At 38.3% G+C, this 23601-nt stretch overlaps 2 protein-coding genes across 8 annotated transcripts in view; one reads left to right on the top strand and one right to left on the bottom strand.

Moving 5' to 3' along the window:
* The window catches only part of LOC137132172 (3',5'-cyclic-AMP phosphodiesterase 4C-like), a 112519-nt gene that overhangs the window by 8160 nt on the left and 80758 nt on the right, over nucleotides 1-23601 (top strand). The window lies entirely within an intron of this gene.
* On the bottom strand, nucleotides 6-18243 carry LOC137132171 (uncharacterized). 5 transcript variants are annotated; one of them, XM_067514371.1, is made up of 20 exons: nucleotides 16585-18242; nucleotides 15910-15953; nucleotides 15631-15772; nucleotides 13753-13945; nucleotides 13152-13220; nucleotides 12836-12907; nucleotides 12394-12462; nucleotides 10641-10709; nucleotides 10333-10404; nucleotides 7634-7736; nucleotides 7363-7415; nucleotides 5184-7257; nucleotides 4372-4440; nucleotides 3243-3299; nucleotides 3047-3088; nucleotides 2558-2599; nucleotides 2257-2298; nucleotides 2065-2106; nucleotides 1762-1803; nucleotides 6-1387 (listed from the first exon to the last, which is right to left on the bottom strand). In XM_067514371.1, exons 2-20 carry the CDS (start codon nucleotides 15926-15928, stop codon nucleotides 1167-1169), a joined length of 3492 nt encoding a protein of 1163 aa, XP_067370472.1. In that variant the 5' UTR covers nucleotides 15929-15953; nucleotides 16585-18242; the 3' UTR covers nucleotides 6-1166. The 5 variants fall into 5 exon arrangements, with proteins under 5 accessions (XP_067370472.1, XP_067370470.1, XP_067370471.1 ...); XM_067514369.1 differs by lacking the exon at nucleotides 15910-15953 and having other exon boundaries at nucleotides 16585-16695; nucleotides 17704-18242; XM_067514372.1 differs by lacking the exon at nucleotides 15910-15953 and having other exon boundaries at nucleotides 1188-1387; nucleotides 2270-2298; nucleotides 16585-16695; nucleotides 17704-18243.

The following is a 23601-nucleotide window of genomic DNA, read 5'->3' as shown; positions in this document are numbered from 1 at the left end:
GTGGCTTTCCTACACACACACACACACACACACACACACACACACACACACACACACACACACACACACACACACACACACACACACACACACACACACACACACACACACACACGGGTGGTTTATTAGGACAGTTTTCCGAAACCAGTACACAACAGGACTATGGGGACCCACCTTTCCCTTTGTTTTAGAGACACAAACTTAACATCTGATTGCTCATCTTAACTTTAGGAGCAAAGCTGTCTACTCAAGATTCAATTCTGACTAACCATTTATAAGATATAAAAACCTGATTCTGTACTGGAGTGTGAGGACGGGGGAGGGAAGTGGGCGGGAAGGGGGAGTTTCCGGAATTAATCAGGGGTTAAGAGGACAAACCTGACTTAACTTGACACAACTTTTACACACACACACAGAATCAGAACGAACCCTTGATTATAAGGACATATGTGCTTTAAATAGACATTTCCTATACAGCTACACATACACATACAGAATCAGAACACATCCCTAGCTATGAGGACAAACCTGCATTACCTGAACACTATACACACGCACAAAGAATTAGAACTAGCCCCTAGTTATAAGGGCATACATGCTTTAAATGGACACTGCTCATACACCTAGAAAACTCTGAACACATCCCTAGTTATGAGGACAAACCTAAATTGTCTGGACAATATACATACACACACACACACACACACAGACAAAGAATTAGAACCAATCCGTAGTTATGAGAACAAACCTGGCATAACTGGACACACTGTATACATACCATAACACTCATTACCTTTAAAGAATAAAAACTTCAGGTAGACCCTTGAAACCCAACATGAACCTCAAGGGAAGCAGACTTGCAACTTGAAATTTTGTTTTGTCCTTTTCTTATAGTTGAACATGTACCGTCCTTGAAAGATACCAATAATCAGAAGCAAATTTATTCCATGGAGCTCTATAGTCATTTAAATTCTGGATGAGTGACTCTATAGCGATTAAGTCTTACCAACCAATAAGAAAGGACCAGCTAAACAATGTTCATTTTCTGGTATGCTTTATTTTAACAAAGGCCATTGCCTTTTCAGGAAACTTGTACTCAGATGAACAAGACTTGAGAACCTCCATTTTAAACTAAACAAAAGGCCACCAATCCTTACAATAAACTTTCAAGGCATTTTTTTGAATGTCAAACCTCGGTTCCTAACAAAATCTCTGATATTTTGTACAGTTCTTTCCCTTAATACTGGGTCCTCAGCAAGCCTGCACTGTTCACACTCAGCTTTGGTTGCAAGATGTCCTTTCGAAATGTGCGTTTTGAAATGCTTCATGACGGCACTGACTTCTGCTGAGCTCCATGGTCTCTTGACAACTCTCCTTCCGGGGGTCTCTGAAAAACAACACTTAACTTTGGCACATAAAATGACCAATATAATAATTTCTTAACTAGCTTGCTAAAACTGAGTTTTTATATTCCAAATGTAGTAAAAATTTGGCTTGAATTAGTTGCAAGTGGTCTTTTCATAAAGCAAAAGTGTCGAATTTCTTCCTTAAATAGTGATTGATGACTTGTAAAATTTAAATGTTGGGGAAAAATGCATGAAATAAACATGATACTAAAACCACAATAAGGCAATTTTAAATGTTTGACAATTAGGATTTCACAAAAATGATTTAAGACCATTTTAAAAATGTTACGGACCTGCATGAACATGACTACATTAATATTGAATAATGTTTTAAAAAAAATGTTTATCTACTTACCTCCAGAGCTCTTTGCATCATCCTTGAGCTTTTTTCTTTTTCCTGAGAGGGAAAAAGAACAGTTAAAATCTAATTTCAACTCTACAACTGAAAAAGTTTGGCCGTGGTATGTCTTAACAGATAGCATATGAGAAATTTTATCCCATGCCTTGAATAACATTTACAATGGATTACTGACAAGAAATAAATTCTTAAAATGTATCCTATCATTTATCTGTTTTTGAATCTTAAATCTGAATTGACACCTTACTGGATAAAGTCCCTTTAAAAACTGAATAACATATCTGTCAATTTCTTAAATACCTGCAGAGCTCTCAACATCATTATGGGGTTTCGTTCTTTTTCCTGAAGGATAAAAGACATACTTAAAATCAATTTGAAGTCTAGAATCCAAAGTTTGACCATGTGAAATCTTAGATATGTTTACATAATCTGCCATAAACTGCCACTGAAGATTGTTTTTAACATACACATATTATACACAGGCACACATACCTTTGGCACTGACCGTGGTATCAGGAGGCATTGTTGTTTTTCCTATGGAAAAAATATAAATTATATGAATAAAAATAAGCCCCTTGATGGTGTCCCATTTAATCTAGTTGTGAGAAGTGTGAAGTGACCAAGCCAAAAAAGATTCAAAGCTGTAATAACTGCAAAAATGGCTTTTACAATGTTTTTAAAAATAACTGTCTGATTTTAGTCTTGATTTAAAAATTTTTTAAAACAAACATATACACAATTTAACCATGAGAAATCCTAACAAAGTATGTAGGAGAAAGTTTGTCATACACACCTGTGGAGCTCACGGTCTCATCAAGTGGCGCTGTTCTTTGTTCTATAGAAAACAATAAATAAAACAATGATTTAAAAATTAAAACAAGAGTAACAAGAACATTAATACAGTATAGTTAAATATTTGTTTAAAACAAACAAAAGCTGGACTGTCTTAGCTCTCAGCAACAACCTGGTGCTTCTCTATTTTTCCTGACAGAAAAAGAAAACTAAAATCCAAATGGTGTGGCAATGTGAAAAATCAGTTAAAGATACATATGTAAATACATATAATCTTAACTATTGGTAACTTAGTTATGACAGAGATGTCACGAAGACATGTCAGCATTTGTTAGTGATCTTTGGCAAGACAGCATTAATTGAGGCACCCTATGTATATACATAAGGGAGAGTGCATAAAATTACGAACACGAGGTCCAAAATGATCACTTTAATACACACAAAAAAATATTGTGTTATTGCATGGTCTTACACCTCATCAAACACACACCTCTGATGCTAACGGTCTCATCATGGGGTATTGTTTTTTGTCCTATAGAGAGAGAAAAAAAACCAAATCAAACTATGTGTAGACTCATATGCAAGAATTAAAACAAAATCCATTTTAACTCAATCCAAATAGTTTGACCTTATGAAATCTCAAGAAGAAAGATTATTTCATGCCAAGAGTAACATAGGACACAGACCTGTAGACCTCACGGTCTTATCATGGGGCATAGTTGTCTTAGAAGTTGTCTGTTGTTCTATGGAGAAATAAAATTAAAAGTAAATATTTTCATAGAAAGCAAAATACCATCTTTCACAAGCCAGTAACATGAACATGACAACATTAAAGTTGAATTAGAATAAAAAAAACAAAAATAACCCCCAGCAAATTGACTAAAAAAAAACAAATAAAGGTATTTCAGCAAAGGTTTTCTTAAAAACCTGTAGGAAATTTAACTGACTGGCCATAGTTAAGACAGATAGAAAATGTACATATAAAAAGGTCCCACATTTCACAGTGCATATCAGGACAAAAACCAAACCATAAAGTCCAAGAAACTCAACTATAGTATTTTGTTGTGAAACTATCAGGACACAAGGGTACAAAACAATTTCTAAAGCATTGAATGTTCCCAGGAGCATAGCAGTTCAGTAATTGCAAATAGTAAGATGTCTGAAACTACCAGGACTTTTTCTAAAGCTGTCTGTCTAACTAAACTGACTAATCCAACAATGACCGTGACCTTGGAGTCAGCCAATCAGCATTTAAAAGCCTCTGGAAACATGAGAACAATGAGTCTGTGGCCTGATGCAGCAAAATTAAATAAGAAAAAAAAAAAGACTTTGGGCAAAAACCAAAGCACTATCTGATGAAACCAATGCAATAAAAATGAAAACACTTTCCATCCAATCTGATGGAGCTTCACAGGATCGAGCACAAAAGCGTTTAAATCCAGGTGTGAGAAGATTTACATCAGTGAAGATTCTCAGTCATGCAGATGAAGTTATCTGGAAATTGAGTCATGGCAACTGGACTTTGTTCAATCAAAACGTTTCACTTCTCATGCAAAGTAGCTTTAGTCAGTCTTTCACACTGATGAATGTACAAAATGAAATGTTTTGACCTAACAAGGAAAAGTCTAGTTGCCCTTACTCAACTTCCTGATATGTAGAGACTTAATCAAAAAGCTTAGTGATAACCCCCAAATGGGAAGGGTTACTTTTGATATATTACACGCTGTGTCGAATGATTTACATTTTAACTAAACATTAGATGTTAACAATGTGTTAAGATGTAGCTGTGCAACAACAACAACATTGAATACATACCCCTTTGTTCAACGGCAGAATCTGACTCTTCATCTTCACTTATGTTGTCAAGTTCTAAATCCAATTCAGCTATATATAAAAAAATAAAAATAAAATATTGGACATATATATGTGCAATGAATACCAAACACAAAATAGATTCAATCTCTTATCTACCATTAATTGAAGTGTGTTTAAGTAGCCATCCTTTTTACAATTTTTTTTCATAAATATACTCTGAGTGTACAGATATGCAGACACATAACATGCAGCTAAAACACCAAAGAATGGATAAGGACATTGGAGTATTGTGAAGTGGCCTTCTACAATCCCTGATCTATATCTGATTGAACACCTGCGGAAAGCTAAAACATGCAGTCTGAGAAAAGGCACCCTTCACACCTGACACATCTGGAGAAATTAAGTTAAGGGTACTATCATTTTTGTCCAGGCTAGTTTCAATAGTTGGCTATTTAGACCACAATTCTAAACAATGTCTGATTTTCATTAGTTAATTTTCAGTAAATTCTGATACACTTTTTTCAGTTCCAAATTATCTCAGTGGCCATTGTGGGTTGTTCTCTTTTATTGAAAGGGTACCAATAATTTTGCCACATCTGTAAATTTGCTGTTCAGCATACTATGATTCATTCAGGCCCTAAATGGGTGTCTAAAAGCTGTTTTTATTATTGCAAATGTGGCCAAATGACCCTTTATCACTTATCTTATCTTTACACTACTTTCACTGCTCAAATATTGTTGGATTTATATTGTTCATGCAAAATACTTTATGAAGTGCCATTATCAGTTTATTTATAAACTAGTACACATACCTTCAAAATCTATGTCATCCAGACCTTTTCCTTGGAATCTTGCAAGAGTTCCTTTCTCCATAGCCATTAACAGCTTTGAGATTTTTGCAATCTCTATTGTTGCTTCTGGCAACCGATAATAGCTTCTGTGGACCCGTATGTCGTGGCCCAAGAAGTTTGCGAGTTGATCCAGTTCATTATCTTTTAGGTTCAGAATCTGGGACAAAGTTGCAACATGTTTCCGGAGATGTGTAGACCTGAGATATTCAGGGTTCTGTGCACCACACTGACTTGCAAAAACCCTGATGCAGTCTTGCCCCCTGTAATAGCTAGTGGGTCCACATTTTGGCCTGGCAAATAGAAAGGGGTTGTCCTTATCAACTCCACATGCATCTCTCTTGTCCACCAGTAGAGTTAATGAGTTGAGGTGTTCACAGTTTAACAAAACAGCAACTTTTCTCCCTCTCTTGCCCATGATTTCCACTCTGCTGTAAAGCTTGGACATTTTTTGCTCAAATGGTGACAGGCCAACGGCTATGTCGGGATGGAGCTCAGTCTGGTCTCTTTTCTTGAAACACTCAAGGGTCATTTTTGAGACCTCTCCTGCACGACGTCTGTTGAAGACTATTATTTGTGTCAGTGTAACTTTAGCAAGATCGGCATATATTTGGGAAGACTCCGAAATTTTCAGGCTTTCAAAAGCATCATGCAATTTTTTCTCCAGGCATTTGTTTAGAAGCTGCACATCTTTTGTGAATGGTATGGTGGATGGTTTGTTGAACTTAGATTTGCTCAAGGTAGAAAGAGCAGAATGGGAAACAAGTTGTGTCCATTCACTTGAGCACAGCCTTTTGAATCGCTCTGCTGCTTTTATCATGCCATCATCCTCTGCTGCAATGGCCCTGCTGAGAATAATGTCACCAATCTTATGAAGTGAATGTCCTAATTTCAGTGCAAGACTTGGTGTCTTGTATGTGTGGCTCTCTTCATCATAACCAGCGACATCTTTCACAGCCTCAATGACTTTAAAAAACAAGTTTGGCTTCAATGCTTCTTCCAAATTATAAATGGAGAATTTTCTTCTCAAGGTTAGCAAAAGTCTGCCTACTTCGCGAAGCTTCTGTCTGATGTACTCAGCTTTTGTTGGATCACTTCCGTGCTTGTTGTAAAGACATTGACCCATTTGCAGTATGAGGAAGTCATTTCGAACTGAAGATGAAATATCATCTTCCTTCATGTTTGCTAAGATCTTCCACAATCCAGGAGACAGGGTTTGGGAGAATGTTGTCTCAGCAATATCAGCCATAACCAAGACTTTGGCCTTACCAGTTGCTTCAGAGTCTGATGCAGTCTTTGAAGGGCATCTTTTTGTGTGACGCCACAACTCTTTGCGAATAAACATTCCTTTACAATATGCACAATGCACATACGCTTTGGTGCTAATCTCAATGTCAAATTTTCTTGGTCGTCGTTTGAGTTTTAGTGGTCCACTCCGATTGTCCATAACCTCTTGGTTATGCTGATAGTTACCTTTGTTTCGAAGCTTCTCTAACAACCTTTTTCTCTCCTGGGAGTGTTTAGGGAGCAAGAATGCAGCTGCAATATCTGGCTCAGTCCCTTCATGGTTTTTAAGATGACGAGAAATTTTAGACTGGGGTTTTTTGCACACATAGCAATAGTTTTTCTGGGTGGAAGAGGCGTCTTTGGGTTTTGGCACAATTTCACTTGTCCCTCTTTCATCAGAAATCTCTGTTTGTATTTTTTGAGAACTGTGAAGCATCTCATTTTTGTTCTTGGTGGTGTCATTCTCAAAGGGTGCAGAGTCACATAGGAGAGGTTGACCTGAGCTTGTTTTGTCACTAAGCATGTCCTGTTCATTAAAAGAACAGTAAGTGGATTGTGACAAACTGTTCTTTGTTTTCTTAGAAGTCCCTGAAACAACTGGTGTTATCTTGCGTGGTGATTTGTGAGGACTGATGTTAAGGCTATAATCGCTACCGTCATCGCTACTTTGAGTAGAGTCCGGCATGTACTGTTCATCTGAGGATTCTTCAATATGAGGTTCTGACTCTTCAGAGTCGTTTCTTTCGTCCAGCTTAAAAAAAAAATGTTTTGCACAATCAGAAATACTGTACAGTGTTTACAGTACAATACCTTCACACAACAACCCTCAAAAGTGCGTAAAAAAAATTAAACATACCAGTAACTCTTGTCTCTTTATAAAGCAGCTTTTGTGCCATGACCTTGAACATACTGAAAATAAGAATTTATTTTTGTCATCAGCTCAGTACACTAAAACACCACACACTTAAGAAAACTGCTGAAGGTATTAAACATGTTTAAGAAATAATGACTTGAAAAGAAAAAAAAATAAAAATAATTAAAAACATCTTTTTTTGGAAGAGGGTCACAAACCAATAAAACACCTACATTAATGAAAAGTACAAGCACATCCAGTACAGTATACTCACATTTGCATTTTAACCCAAGCCATTTTATGCTAGCCAAAGGTCCTCTGCAATCTCCACAAGAATCCAAGCTGGAGATAACAGCACTGTAAACGACATGGCGGCACTGCACATGGAAAAATATAATTTTTGTTTTTACTCAATATTTCATATTTTTCAATTGAGCGTAAAAGTTTGCATCCCTAATGTTGACATCACTAGAAGACAAAAACTAAGCAAAATAAATACTAAAGCAAACAAAACAAAAGCAAAAGTATATAATTTAATGCCCATTTAGCTTGTACAAAACTCCCTTCATTTAAAAGTAATGAATTCTGTCAATTTCAAAGCCCTTACTGTTAAATGACAAAAGTACTAGTATATTTTAACAACATAATATTGGAACATCTGTACCAGCTGAATGGATTAAATATTCTGTTCATGGGGAAAAAAATCTTTTCAGATCATTTCAGATGCAAACTTGTGCACTCAATTATACATTGCAGCAAAAACAACTGTATTAAAGTTAGTGGATAGGAATTAATACTTATAATACCAATTTTCAACTTGGTCCCTATGGCTTTAGTTAAGGGTGTAAATATACAATTATGGTTTTTAACTTCAAACTTCAGTTCAGATTATGTCATCTCGTCCACACTATGGAGGTTGTGATCGTGATCAACCTGCTTTTCCAGAGCCCCTCCAGATGATATTATCTCAACTCCTAATGACGTAAACCTTCTCTGGGTAATGTTATTGTACATTTACACCCTAAACTAAAGATATGGAGAGCAAGTTGAAAATTGGTGATGTTGCCCTATAAACACATCAAGGTAATAAAATACTACTTTACCTTCGGTCCAACACTCACTTTTACTGAACAGAATACATTATGTGATCTCAATGCAACGTACAGATAACCAGAAACCAGTGTGGATAAGGTTGCAGCTCATAAGAACCAGGTCTCAGCAATGGCAATCCTAGACTTTTTGGGCCCCTAGGCAAAAATGTATTTGTCATAAAACCACTTTTTAAAACCACACATAGCATAATTTAGATTTATACAACGTATTATTTATAGTACACTTGTCTATATTTCTTTGCATCTAAATTTCATACCATTCTTTCCTTTCATAGCTTCACAGTTAGCTTAGTTCAGATACAGCTTCCATCAATTTACTAAAAAAAAAGTATTGTCCAAGTTAGCTATAACCAGCTAAGCTAACAAGGTAAATTCTGGTATCCTAAATCTGACTTCAGCAAAGCTGGACACATTAGGCTGCTCTGCTAACTTAGTTAACTAATGTTAAACGTCACAGTAAACAAACAAAAAAAAAAAAAAACCAATGTGATACAAAGTTCTGTTACTCAACTCTCTCTTCACAACAATTACAAATATATTGGCAGCTGTTACCTAACACTTTATTTTTATTATTATTATTATTTATTATGATTATTAAATTTAAATTGATAATGCCTCTTGATTTTTGTTAGCTGGTTTTAATTATTTCATTAAACCCATTTGTTTACACTGAATCATGCACAACTGGGGCGCTCTTTGGAAGGTCTGTGACTGGTAATTTCATTGTAAATTCTGCACACAGCCAGTGCTGTACATAATTTAACTTTTGTCAACCTCGGGGGCCCCGACTGGCCTGGGGCCCCCAAAGAGTTGCCTGCCTTGCCTGCTAGCAAGGAGCACCTCTGGATCTCAGCTGTCTATTACTGCATATCTACAGATAATACCAGCTCATTGTTTTTTCTCTATTTTTGATCAGTAAGGAAATGAGTAGGCAATAAAAGGTGTTACACAAAATCCTAAACACTTTTCCAGCTGACAAACTCTATAGTATGCATCAAATATGCACCCCTACTCACATCTTATTTCACTTAAAGCCATAATGGTTGAACAAAGCTCTGAGCCACGTAGACAAGAAATTGCTGCTTTCTTATAGTAGAACTAGGATGTAAAAATCACTGACTATAGCCATCATTAATCCTCATATTTTAAAAAACAGTTCTGGATCTCCACAATTTGCCACTAGCATAGTTACATCACATCAAGTATGCAACTAATTATCATAAAATTGTAGGTTTCTACATTTTTCAAAAAAAGAGCAACATATTTCTGCATATGCTCCAAAATTGGTTAAAAGGAATGCTTTTCCCTCTGACTGAAATAAAGTTTATATTGAGCTTTCAGTCTTGGATTGGGACTTATTGATAATAAAAATAAAATAAAACATTTTTCCCTCGCGAAAAATAGATAAAATTTCGAAATTTTTATGACCAGTCTAATAGAAGGTGATGCGATTTGCTATCATTAAACTGTGCATATCAAGTCCGTGCCCTATCCACACTTAAACTCAATACAACAAACAACTCTTATAATGGTGTAAATATTTGAAGGTCATAGTGGCAAAATGTCCTTGCATTTAAGCTTCACGTCATGCCCATCCCCCACTTGATGTGTAATCAAGATTTTCAAACACATTCTGACATTATCTATTAAGGGTTTTACCTCTCGCCCTTACAAAAGGATCCTGTGACTAAATACATTTCGTTATCATGGACTCTAATCCCTCCACCAGTTTCTGTTATGGCATTCAGACACCACAACACCCTCGTGAAGACAACAGTCTTGGTACAGAAACTAGGATGATCTTTGACGTTTCAACACAAAACCCCAATTCAGTGTCCACAAAGAATACTTTCTCACTTACCTTGTCTTTATCTGACGAGGAGGAAGCTGCACTGCATTCTGGCACAACCACTAAAGTCTCATCACACAAGTCCTGTAAATGTGTGAAAGAGGCAACACTTTGAGGCATGATATCTACTAAATAGAAACCGCAACAATATGTAGTCTATCCAAGAACTATTGATGATTCAGCATCTTCTGCGACTTTCACTACTAACAGCAGACATGAATCATCATGCCATGAAAAGCATGAATAAAAGCAGGTTTTTCCAAATTTCCCCACATACAGTCAACCATTACACATCTCATGCACTAATTAATATAACTTACAGTTTGATTTTCATCCAAAGCTGAATCTGGCTGCTTGGTATCGGGCTTGGAATTTTCATCACAAGGCATCTGAAATAGGACAGACGAATTGAAATCTGCATTAATGGTGTGAACATTCGATGGTCCTCCCAGTGGCAAAATGTCCTTGCATTTAAGCTTCACGTCATGCCCATCCCCCACTCGATGTGTAATCAAGATTTTCAAACACATTCTGACATTATCTATTAAGGGTTTTACCTCTCGCCCTTACAAAAGGATCCTGTGACTAAATACATTTCGTTATCATGGACTCTAATCCCTCCACCAGTTTCTGTTGTCATGGCATTCAGACACCACAACACCCTCATGAAGACAACAGTCTTGGTACAGAAACTAGGAAAATCTTGGTGGTGGAACAAGGAAGTTCAGGAGTGTATTCAGAGAAAGAGGTTAGCTAAGAAGAAGTGGGACACAGAGGGCTGAAGAAAGTAGACAGGAGTACATGGAGATGCGGCGTAAGGTGAAGGTAGAGGTGGCAAATGCCAAACAAAGAGCATATGAGGACTTGTATGCTAGGTTGGACACTAAAGAGGGAGAAGTGGATTTGTACAGGTTGGCCAGACAGAGAGATACAGATGGGAAGGATGTGCAGCAGGTTAGGGTGATCAAAGATAAGGATGGAAATGTATTGACAGGTGCCAGGAGTGTTATGGGAAGATGGAAGGAGAACTTTGAAGAATTGATGAATGAGGAAAATTTAAGAGAACGAAGAGTAGAAGAGGTGACTGGTGTGGAGGAGGAAGTAGCAAAGTTTAGTTGGAGTGAAGTGAGGACGACGTTAATGAGGATGAAGAGTGGAAAGGCAGTTGGTCCTGATGACAAACCTGTGGAGGTATGGAAGTGTCTAGGAGAGGTGGCAGTAGAGTTTCTGACTAGTTTGTTTAACAAGATGTTTGCGGATGACGTGATTTGTAGTGAGAGCAGGGAGCAGGTGGAGGAAAATCTCGAGAGGTGGAGGTCTGCTCTGGAAAACAGAGGAATGAAGCTTAGCCGCAGCAAGACAGAATACATTTGTGCCAATGAGAGGGAGCCAGGTGGAACGGTGAGGTTACAGGGAGCAGAGGTGAAGAAGGTGCAGGACTTTAAGTAAGTAGGGTCAACGGTTCAGAGCAATGGAGAGTGTGGAAAAGAGGTGAAGAGGCGAGTGCAGGCAGGTTGGAACGGGTGGAGGAAAGTGTCAGGTGTGTTATTGATAAAAGAGCATCAGCAAGAATGAAAGGAAAGGTGTTCAAGACGGTGGTGAGACCAGAGATGTTGTTCGGCTTAGAAGAAGTGTCACTGAAGAAAAGACCGGAGGAACAGCTGGAGGAAGCAGAGCTTAAGATGTTGAGGTTCACTTTGGGAGGGACGAGGATGGACAGGATCAGGAATGAGGACATCAGAGGGACAGCTCATGTTAGATGTGTTGAAGATAAAATAAGAGAGGCCAGATTGAGGCGGTTTGGACATGTTCAGAGGAGAGACAGTAAATATATTGGTAGAAGGATGCTGAAGTTAGAGTTGCCAGGCAGGAGGTCTAGAGGAAGACCAAAGAGGAGGTTTATGGATGTAGTGAGAGAGGACATGAAGTTAGTTGCTGTGAGAGAAGAGGATGCAGAGGACAGGGTTAGATGGAGACACATGATTCACTGCGGAGACCCCTGAAAGGGAACAGCCCAAAGGAAAAGAAGAAGTAAACCATTACACATCTCTTGCACTAATTAATGTAACTTACAGTTTGATTTTCAGCCAAAGCTGAATCTGGCTGCTTGGTATCGGGCTTGGAATTTTCATCACAAGGCATCTGAAATAGGACAGATGAATTGAAATCTGCATTAATGGTGTGAACATTCGATGGTCCTCCCAGTGGCAAAATGTCCTTGTATTTAAGCTTCACGTCATGCCCATCCCCCACTCGATGTGTAATCAAGATTTTCAAACACATTCTGACATTATCTATTAAGGGTTTTACCTCTCGCCCTTACAAAAGGATCCTGTGACTAAATACATTTCGTTATCGTGGACTCTAATCCCTCCACCAGTTTCTGTTGTTATGGCATTCAGACACCACAACACCCTCGTGAAGACAACAGTCTTGGTACAGAAACTAGGATGATCTTTGACGTATCAACACAAAACCCCAATTCAGTGTCCACAAAGAATACTTTCTCACTTACCTTGTCTTTATCTGACGAGGAGGAAGCTGCACTGCATTCTGGCACAACCACTAAAGTCTCATCACACAAGTCCTGTAAATGTGTGAAAGAGGCAACACTTTGAGGCATGATATCTCCTAAATAGAAACCGCAACAATATGTAGTCTATCCAAGAACTATTGATGATTCAGCATCTTCTGCGACTTTCACTACTAACGTGTGCACAGCAGACATGAATCATCATGCCATGAAAAGCATGAATAAAAGCAGGTTTTTCCAAATTTCCCCACATACAGTCAACCATTACACATCTCATGCACTAATTAATGTAACTTACAGTTTGATTTTCAGCCAAAGCTGAATCTGGCTGCTTGGTATCGGGCTTGGAATTTTCATCACAAGGCATCTGAAATAGGACAGACGAATTGAAATCTGCATTAATGGTGTGAACATTCGATGGTCCTCCCAGTGGCAAAATGTCCTTGCATTTAAGCTTCACGTCATGCCCATCCCCCACTCGATGTGTAATCAAGATTTTCAAACACATTCTGACATTATCTATTAAGGGTTTTACCTCTCGCCCTTACAAAAGGATCCTGTGACTAAATACATTTCGTTATCATGGACTCTAATCCCTCCACCAGTTTCTGTTGTCATGGCATTCAGACACCACAACACCCTCGTGAAGACAACAGTCCTGGTATAAAAACTTGGAAGATCTTTGACATTTCAACACAAAACCCCAATTCAGTGTCAAGAAAAATGTCCTTACTCACTTTCTCCTTCCCTGAGCTGTAGGACATTGCACACACAAATATTTTTATAGCATGATAAATTATTTGCATTGCCAAACGTTTAAAAAATAAATGTACATCACAATACAATTTAGCTTCTGTTTTAGTCAACAAAAACATTGTTTTAAAAGAACAAATACATACCATTGAGCGCCAAGGCCATGGAGAATCCCCGTAGTTGTAGGTTATCTCCTCATTTGGTAAAATTTGTCTAACACTAAACAGGCAAAGATGTGGCTTTCCTTCCACAACAATTGTCTTCACTCTGCAGTTGGGATTTCTGTGCTCGTCGTTTACTAATCGTCCTAGCGTTCCATCCTCTTTTGAAGCATCCATGCTGCAAAACATATAAGCAATAAATTTACAGTACAAACATTTTTGTGGGTTTAAACAAAGATGAGCTTGTTAGCAACTTTGTGGGTATGCAAAATTTTGCATTTTGAGCTACTGAGTCAAACTCTCTCTTTACTAACCATTACAACCCCAATTCCAAAAAAAATTGTTGAGAAATTGAGAATGTGTGAAAGATAAATTAAAGCAGAAACAATGATTTGCAAATTTAATAAACCCATACTTTATGCACAACAAAATCTAAACAAAATGTCAGATTTCAAAACTGAGACATTTTATCCTTTCGTGGAAATTACTGGCTCATTTTGAACAACAACATATCTCAAATTTGGAAGAGGGGCAATAAAAGGCTGGAAAAGTAATTGCTGCAAATGAAAAACAAATGCAGGAGCATTTGACAACTAATCTAGATAATTTGCAACATGTCAGCAGCATGACTGTGATTAAAAGGAAAATTTCAGAGGCAGAGCTGCTAAAATGTAGGGATGGGTAGAGGTTCACCAATCACTGTGAGCAAGGGACAAGGCCGGAGGTCAAAACTGTATCTATGTGATCTTCGGCCCCTCAGCCGGCACTGCATAAAAAAAAAATAAGCATGATTCTGAGCTGGACTTCACTGCAGGGGCTCATGACAACTTACATAAATTACTGTCTGTGAACATGGTTCGCCGTGTAATCCACATATGCAAGTTGAAGCTGTATCATGCAAAGAAGAGGCTGTAGGGGAACACAATCCAAAAACCACAGCCATGTTCTCTGGGCCAAAGCTCATTTAAAATGGTCTGAGGCAAAATGGAAACCTGCTTTGTCAGATGAATCCAAATTTGAAATTGGATTAGGAAACCAAAGATGCCCTGTTCTGCGGACTAAAGAGGAGAGGGAGCATCCACCTTGTTATCAGCGGTTAAAACTGTTCAAAAGCCTGCATCTCTGTTGGTTTGGGCGTGCATTAGTGCCTATAGCATGGGCAGCTTATACATCTGGAAAGACACCATCCATACTGAAAAGTACAGAGGTTTTAGAGCAACATTTATCCCATCCAAACAATGCCTCTTTCAGGGAAGGCCTTGCATATTTCACCAAGAAAATGCTAAACCACATCATGCATCCATCCCAACAGCATGGCTTCACGGGAAAAAATATGTGGGTGCTGAACTGGCCTGCCTGCAGTCCAGACCTTTCACTAAAAGAAAACATTTGGTGCATCATCAAACAAAAAAATCCAGCAACAAAGGCCCAGGACTTTTTAGCAGCAAGAATCATGCAGAAGACAAAAATAGGTCAACATTCCTCTCCTAAAACTCCAGCAAATGGTCTCCTCATTTCGGAGACAGTAGTTAAAAGAGGATGGGATGCTAAATAATGGAAAACATCACCCTCTATCTTTTTAGATGTTTTGAAGCCAAATTTTAACTAATATTTTCCATTAAATGGTAGAATGTCCCAGTTTCAACATTTGACATGTTGATTTAATTTACCTTTAAACATATGTTTTGGAATTTGGGTTATACTATATATCATATTTCTCATTTTATTTATCATCTTTATCTTCATTTTATTAGGCACGTAAAGTTTATATGGAAAATGTCATTGCTACTTCATGTGTTATCAGAATAACATGTAAAACTCAACTTCTTTGCTCAAATTCTTCTCAAAAAGTAGCAAATTTACCAATAAGACGTTCCATTCCACTTGAAGTCGAACAAGTACTTCCCTTGGGTGTCATTAACATCTTTACTTCTACAAAGAAAGCCACGGTATTCCACAACAAAGGTTGATGCTTCAATATGTTCCACTGCAAACACACCTCTCCCTAAAAAAGGGCAGGAATAAAGTAAATACAAACATGTCCAAGTCCAAATGTTTCTTTAATTAATTAATCCACTCCTTACTTATTCTTTCAAAGATAACAATCTTGTAAAAATCTTGAATGTAATGAGGTCTACTAACCATGGTGCATTAATACCATACATGCAACTGAATTTGTAGTAGCCCTACGGTTGTTGCAGTAGAAGGAAGGATCATTAGTGTATTGTGTACAGAAGTAGTGAATCAGTGCAATGGTTTCAGCACTTCAACATTTGCTGTAGAGTGGAATATATTATATTTTTCATGCTGAAAAATTACCGTTAGGCCCAGAAGCATATGGACAAAGTGACTTGGACACTTTTAGCTTATTTAGACTTTTCCCAAAATTCTGGCATCTACCATTTAGGAATTATAGCCATTTGAAGAAGAGAACTTCCAATTTCAGGGATTCAGAGGTATTTGAACACATTCACCCAAATGCTTCGAAAACTGTTCACAGTGCAGATTGATAATGATCCACATATTTTGAAAGCAAGTCAAGGCTTTTTGAAGGCAAAGAAATTAAATATTCTTCAATGGCCAAGTTAGTCACCGGATCTCAACCCAACAGAGCATAGATATTCACCACTATGTTACACTGTATGATTCCTGTTACATTATTCTCTGTAACCTGTACATTAAAATTGAGTAGTTTGCTTAATTTTGTTCATTAACATTATTTTGTTACATCTCCTTGCATTTCTAATCCCATATTTATTTAAGTTTCTATATTTTAATGACATGTGGGAAGATTTGTAAATGTGATGCACAACTTACCTTTAAATGCATTTATATTTCGTTGCTCAATGAAAGCTTTGTCTTTGCCTGACAGAATGTGTTCTATTGCATCCTGTTCGGGCTTCTTTCTCTTCCTTCTCTCCATGTTGACTAAAAAGATTTCCAGAGAACATAACGGTTAAATGACTAAAATCTCATATACGAATATAGGTAATTTCATCCTGGCAATCACATCTCAGTATGCACACAGCATATTTTCACTAAATCCAAAGAAACTACCGCAGGGAAATGCCTACTTATGATTAAGCTTTGATATATATATATATATATATATATACACACACACACTCTGCAAATGTGCATGTGCAGCATATACCTTAACTTTTGTTGCTCCTGTCCAAAGTTCACCTTCATAGTATATAACATGAGTTGGCTTTGAGTAAGTTGTAGGGACAGGTGATGTACTGCTAGAGTGCACCTGAATTACTTTTTTTTTTCCCTCTAAGTCTACATATTTGGCAGATTCTCAAATACTGGCCTTCAAAGAAACTTTAGATACATTATTGATAAGTCGAATTCATCGTCTGTAATAGCAACTCGGTCGTGCTTAATGTTTTTCTTTGAGTTCCGTGCGGTAAGCCTACAGCTGGAACCGAATTTAAAGGCCACTTTCAGAAAGATACAGTACCTGTGCGTATACACGTGTTATAGTTTAGGGACATATCTGATTGATTTAGAGACCACTGAGGATTACTATAGAATGCCCATACACCAAAAATGTGAGAAACGTGCCTCGCTGAATTTTTTTTTCAGACGCAGTCGCATTTTACCAAACGAACGGAGCTTCGTCGTTACTCCTAATATTCAACGTGTGTTGGTTACGCAAAGTTAAACCGTGCACCGAGTAAAACGTAATAAAACATTCAAACTTAAAAAGTAGCCGACTGCTTCCAGAACGGTGGTTTTAGGAACGCAGCTCTACTCCCAAAATAGTCGAAGCGCACATGCAGCCACTTCCGAACGAAGCCCTTTAATTGCTTAACTTTCTCTCATTAGTCTTAACCTGAAGTGCTGTTGCTGATTAACAGCCAACTAGCTTAAAAAGTGTCCGACTGTAAACAAAATGAGCTAAAGAAAGTATATTTCAAATAAACTTACCTTCAACACGAGTTTAACGATGTACTTCACCTCCACGTAAAATAAAGCGCATGTACGTAAATCGATCACTCCCTTTACCTGTTGAAAGTCCCTCAATACGGCTCATTGCGCATGCCCATCGTCGTCGGTCTCGGACCAATCACAGCAGCCGATTCGAGCTCTCTGACATTGATGACATCTAATGCAGCCAATCGCTGAGCAGGATTGTCCACCAATGAGTGGCGCCAATTTTGTGTATAATACGCCAAAAATGTGTAAAGAGCGGCAATAGCATCGACTCACCGATAGGAGCCGCATGATACACAACGAGCACACACTGACACACACGAAAACATCCGGTGAATGGCACTATTAGGACATTTGGAGAAAAAGCGGGAAATGACTCATATCATACTTATAAACATTTCTGCACTGCTCGACTTGTTAGGACAGCAGCCCTGTCCTAATAGGTACGGTCACACACAAACTGCCTTCATAATGTCGGTATGTAAACAGGTAAATTGTACTCATAGTTACGTGCACCAACGCACACACACACACACACACACACACTTAAGCTGTACATCATATTAACGGCCCCCAGCTGTAACTCTGCAGGTAGGCTTGCACTATAGCATTACTTTATAGCCATGAAAGGTTTACCTTTGCCTTAGAGCTGTGTTTGCAGTTTGCACAGCATACTGCAATCAAAATGAATGACAGCTATGGCTTGTTGAAAGCATTTTACAGTGGTATCTAATTAGGTCTTAACTCAGAGTGACGACCTAGATGTGATAGTAGGATGTAATTGCATTTTCATAGGCAAATTAGTCTTATCATTATTATTATTATTATTATTATCTTAAATATCTTTTACTATACATTTACGGTTCAAACTGTTTTCTGACTTCTTTTTTTGTATGTTGAATTGCCATAAAATTACCCCCTGGCTGCTATACAAGCTAACTTTTTGAGTGTTCTTTGTAAATTTTTGTGAAAGCATTCAGCTTCTGTCTTGCTGCAGATGTAATCATGGCACACACCTACAGAGCGATGTTAGAAGGGGGAGCTAGAAGGGTTGATTGGTAACTGGCGCTATTTGTGGAGTGATGCTAATCATGGTATTTGCACCCCATGTCATGTCATTATTCACACAGGTGAATGTTTCCAGCTTTGCTTCAGCGGAGCAGGCTTCTTTTGGCTGTCTGATTTTTAGACTCTCACTTGTACCACGCATCACATACACACCGTGGGAAGATTTCACAAGCTCCACTCAACTCACCATTAGGATGAATTATTATTCATTGTGCTCTAGTAGGAAAAGTGCAGTAGCTTTGATTGATCGGCGTGTTCTGATGAAATGTTCTTATCTCCAATTACATCATCCTGCTGTTAACAGTTACATCCTGTGTGTGTTTGTGTGTGTGTGTTTTGAGAATACAGTGTACAGTATTTGCATGCTGCTTAGGGCATGTGGGAGCCCAGTGGATTGTGGGATACCTGCAGTTATAAACTTTGGATGTGTGTTGGACAGTGGTCAGACAACACCCTCCCTAAACTCCTATAAATAAATCTCGACCCTTCTTTTGCAGTTATTTGAGACTACAGTATGATGTAGTCATAATGTCATCAGTAACAGACACATCTTAAAGACAGTTTACTCATCTGATGAGGTACAAAGCCATGACATTTGGTATTCTGAGCACTAAGGGCTGCATTACCTATTCCACACATTCGCTCTGTGTGGCGGCGTGATGTGCCACGTACTGATGAGACACCTTGGAAGTTGTAGGGATAGAGTGTGTGTTTAAAGACCACATTAGATTCTAAAACTAAACACAGTGGTTGGCCATGTTAACAGACAGGATTAGATTTTTTAGTAGATTTTCATAAACAAAGCTTTTGTCTTGCTCGGTCTGTGCAAAAAGGAAAAAGTAGTAATAATATCTAAAACTGAGAAAAGAAGTCGAAGGTCGTAAATATAGACAGTACACAGGTATGTGCAGAGGCTTGTAAAAAGGCAGCAGCACTGCAAAGGTTGAATTAATGTGGCACAGTAGTCGTGGACTCTGGGCCAGAGTGTGTATCAGTGGGGGACTAGACATCGCTGATGAGGCCAACAGCCGTCAGGAACAAACTGTTCTGACGTTATAGGAAGTTTTTCAAAGATTCTAAAAGAGCTTTGTTTGTTGTGACAAACTCAGGGTAAAGTGCAGGAATACAGCGTTCATGTTACAAAGTAAATCCATTTGCGTTTTTGTGAAGGACCAGTGTAGCCATGTGCTGCATGAAATATTTTTGTGTTAGTAAAAGTGATGAAATTATTTTGTTGTCTAAACTAAAATAGTTTAGTTTTTACTCTTCACAGGGCTTTCAATTGATGGAGCCCCCTGTTCCCACTTCCCCATTCAGATGAATAAGAAAGGCCTCAATTTTTCATACAAGCTGGACACTTCATACAAGTCTGTCCTAATGCCGCCTTAAAAATGTATTTTGCTTGTTTATCTGGGAGAAAATATTGATGATCAATGGAAGGTTTCTAGAGCCAAATTATATGAATAATTTTGGAAAATAAGACTCCAGTTGACGGCAGTTACAGAGACCAAGAGGTAGAAGCATTAGAATAAACCATTTCTCAAATCCAAAACCCAAACTAAAAAAATTTATCAAACTTTTCTAATTGATTTGCTAAAGAAGTGGCAAATAAACATAATTGATCTGATTTTGTGGCAACAGATTGCAGCCGTTCTGTTGGATTGTTTCACTTTGATCATTATGCCAACAGCACAGAGTATGATACACTAACAATCAAACTGTCTCTGCTCAGGCAGAAAATGCAATTTAGCTCTTGGTTTTAAATATATAATGTGTTGCAATATGTGTGCAGGGCTACACTGTGATTAACCATCTGTAGGACTTACAGTGATTACTACATATAAAACTGATAGAATAATTCAGTAAATGAAGGTGATAATCTTGAGGACATATCCCTTAAAGTGTGATTCAAATCCTGTTTATATGGACCTCTGCTGTAGTTAAATAAAGCTCCATTTAAGTAGAATCACAATGTAACATTTTCTCATGGGGAATGAGAAGCTAAAAACAACAATCGGACAAACTTTTCTCAACACTTCTGCCCTCACCTCCTCAGCACTGCTCCACCCTGCTCCTCTACATTAGCAGCACTGGCTGCTCCACCTGTCACCTATCTGTCTCCAATACATCCTCCTATTTAGCCTACTCCTGATCCTCCTCCTTTGTTCCACCCTGCTAAGCTACATACTGTAGCTCTCCTCCACCCTCCTGCTGCCTGTATGTGTCTCCGCCATGCTGCTCCATCCTGTCATTCCCAACTGCAGCTTTTTTATGGGTGAGAGTGTATTTCCATGTCTGGACAGTTCTCTCTGCGGCACCTCGCTGTGAAAGAAAATGATAGCTATGTCGTTTTCAACAGCTGCGTTTACTTTTTCTTTGCTGTTGAATTACATAAGGACAGATCCGTTCTTCCTCGCAGCAGATTTCACACTTTGCCACAGAAAGGACTCACTCATTCACTGAAGCACGAGCAGCAACTTTTCCTGCAGCTCGGTGAAGAACACACAGGTACGACGACCAACAAACACTGGTTGATTAAAAACATCCACCGACCTCTCTTTATTTAGACCGAACATCAGTACATTCCCTAGTGTATTGTATTTTACCACATCCACAAATTAACCAAAAGTTTACTTTCAGTCGCTCTGACAGCAGGTCTACTCTCACACACCCTGTCACTCACCCCAATAAGGATTCAGGGGGTGGTACTGCTCACCCAAACCCCCCCTTTATTGCCACGTATGAAAGGAACTTCATTTCACACATACAGAGAGACATCAGTCATAGCACTGATACTATTTTTACACCCTTTATGATGAAAAAAGCACACCAGAAATAAGTCATGCAACAGGCTGGTGGGAGTAATAACTGTCTGTTGTGTCAGTGTCATTGTTATGTTACATTTTCATCTGCAGTGATCCAGGCTGCAATGAGCCATTATTCAGCGACTCGACCACTGATGCACTTGAGGTTTGGGGTTTGAGTCCCACTGCTTCCTGTCCTGCTGTGCTAAAAAGATGACAAGCACTTTAGGAGAAAGTGTGAGTCATAAGCATTCATACTGAAAAGTACTCTTGATTAGTGGAGACACATGTGACTGCCAGCTCGCTGGTTTTTAGAGGCACAGGCCTGCTGAGAAACCCCCATCTCGTCTAATCACACACTAGCCTTACAGCCTCCATCTCATTCTCACTTTCTGTGTGTGGCATGGTGGGAGATCAGCCAGGTGATAACACAGCCAGCTGCTTCCTCTCTGTTGCTGATTGGCTTGGAAAAAAATGTGACAGCTAAAAAAAAAACCCAAAAAACTATTAAAAAAAAATATATATATGTATATGTTGAAGCAAACCAGAAGTGGGCTGCTCTAATCAAAGATATACTGTGCTGCAGGCAGGAGGAAATGTCATACCTATAAAATGGCGACTTTGAAGCAGAAATATCAGGTTTGTGTGTGTGTGTGTGCGTATGTGTGCGCGCGCTTGGTTGAGAAACAGCAATGAGCTCATAACCCACAGAAAACTAGCTGTGGTTCAATAGTGATGCTATTACTGGCTGCAGTGTGTTGTTCTGACACAAATCTTCAGTCAGTGGCAATAAAACAAAATTAAAGATCTGGCTGTGCCGCAGTAACAAGTTTAAATGGACTGCACGAAGTCACCCTGAAAGGTAAATTAGTTTCCTCATCTAGGTGAGTATGTGTTTACTACAGATGACTTTCTTTAGAAATGTGGTTTTTCAAAATGCAGTGTGGTATGATGCAACTTTGCAGTCTACATGAAAAATTACACTGAAATTAACACAAAGTCACCTCTAGAATCTAAATAAGTAAATTGCCTCTGCTGAACAGACTATTAGCTAAATTCCAGCACATTCTTGTGAGGAAAAACAGTGTGATCTCACTACAAAGTCTGTCTTCTCACACACTGCAGCTTTCTCTGTACTCACACACACTATGTACACACTCAGGAAGTAGTGCCTCCAAAATCAGGTTAGCATAGTGGAGAAATATGATCACTGACTGGTTGCAGGTGTGTGGGATTGCACAACCTGATTTCTCTGAGTAACCTGGTTTCTTGGGTCCATGTAAAAGTACTGATACTCTGAAGAGTAAGCGAATTCTGAATGAGTGTGAGCACAGCGTGCAACACCAACACTGCTCAAAGTGAGACAGAATTTCTATGAAATTCTCCTGTGAAAAACTTAATCCTTGAAGCAGCTGGTGTAAAATAAAAGTAAGGAACAAATTAAGTTGCATGTGGTCTCATTAATAAAACTATTGCGTTTGAAGTGGTGATGCTAATGCAGATGCTGTTTGAGTGTTGGAACTATGTTTTTGTCAAATTTGTTTTAATTTATATTTCAATTTCTGTTGCAATGGGAGGGATTACAGTGTGAGACTACAACAACATCTGCATCCACAGATGTTGTAGTCCAGTTACACTAACCCAAACTCTCTCAGAAATTATTTAACCCTAAATTCAGTTTTTCACGTCTGTATTTTTTTTTTTAAATAGTGCAGTGTTTACAGGAAGCAACTAAGTAAAGCCACAAAAAAATATTGTCTATATGAAGCACAAACTATTCATACAAAAAAAACCCCAAAACTACAGCATATGTTGGTATCATTGCACACTTCATCAGAGGACTTATCTTTCCCACTCTCCCATTTCTACTACAAATCTCAACGTTTGCGGAAAAATGTGCATACACACATTTATCCCTGTTTACACTTTTGTGCGTAGCAGCTCGTCGTCCATTTCTTCTGGAGCCTTCACCCTCATCACACAACCTTCATCCCCAGTTTTCACTTACCATAGTCATCAA

Source organism: Channa argus, chromosome 8 (assembly GCF_033026475.1).
Source record: "Channa argus isolate prfri chromosome 8, Channa argus male v1.0, whole genome shotgun sequence".
NCBI lineage: Eukaryota > Metazoa > Chordata > Actinopteri > Anabantiformes > Channidae > Channa > Channa argus.
This window is presented reverse-complemented; position numbering and strand designations above follow the sequence as displayed.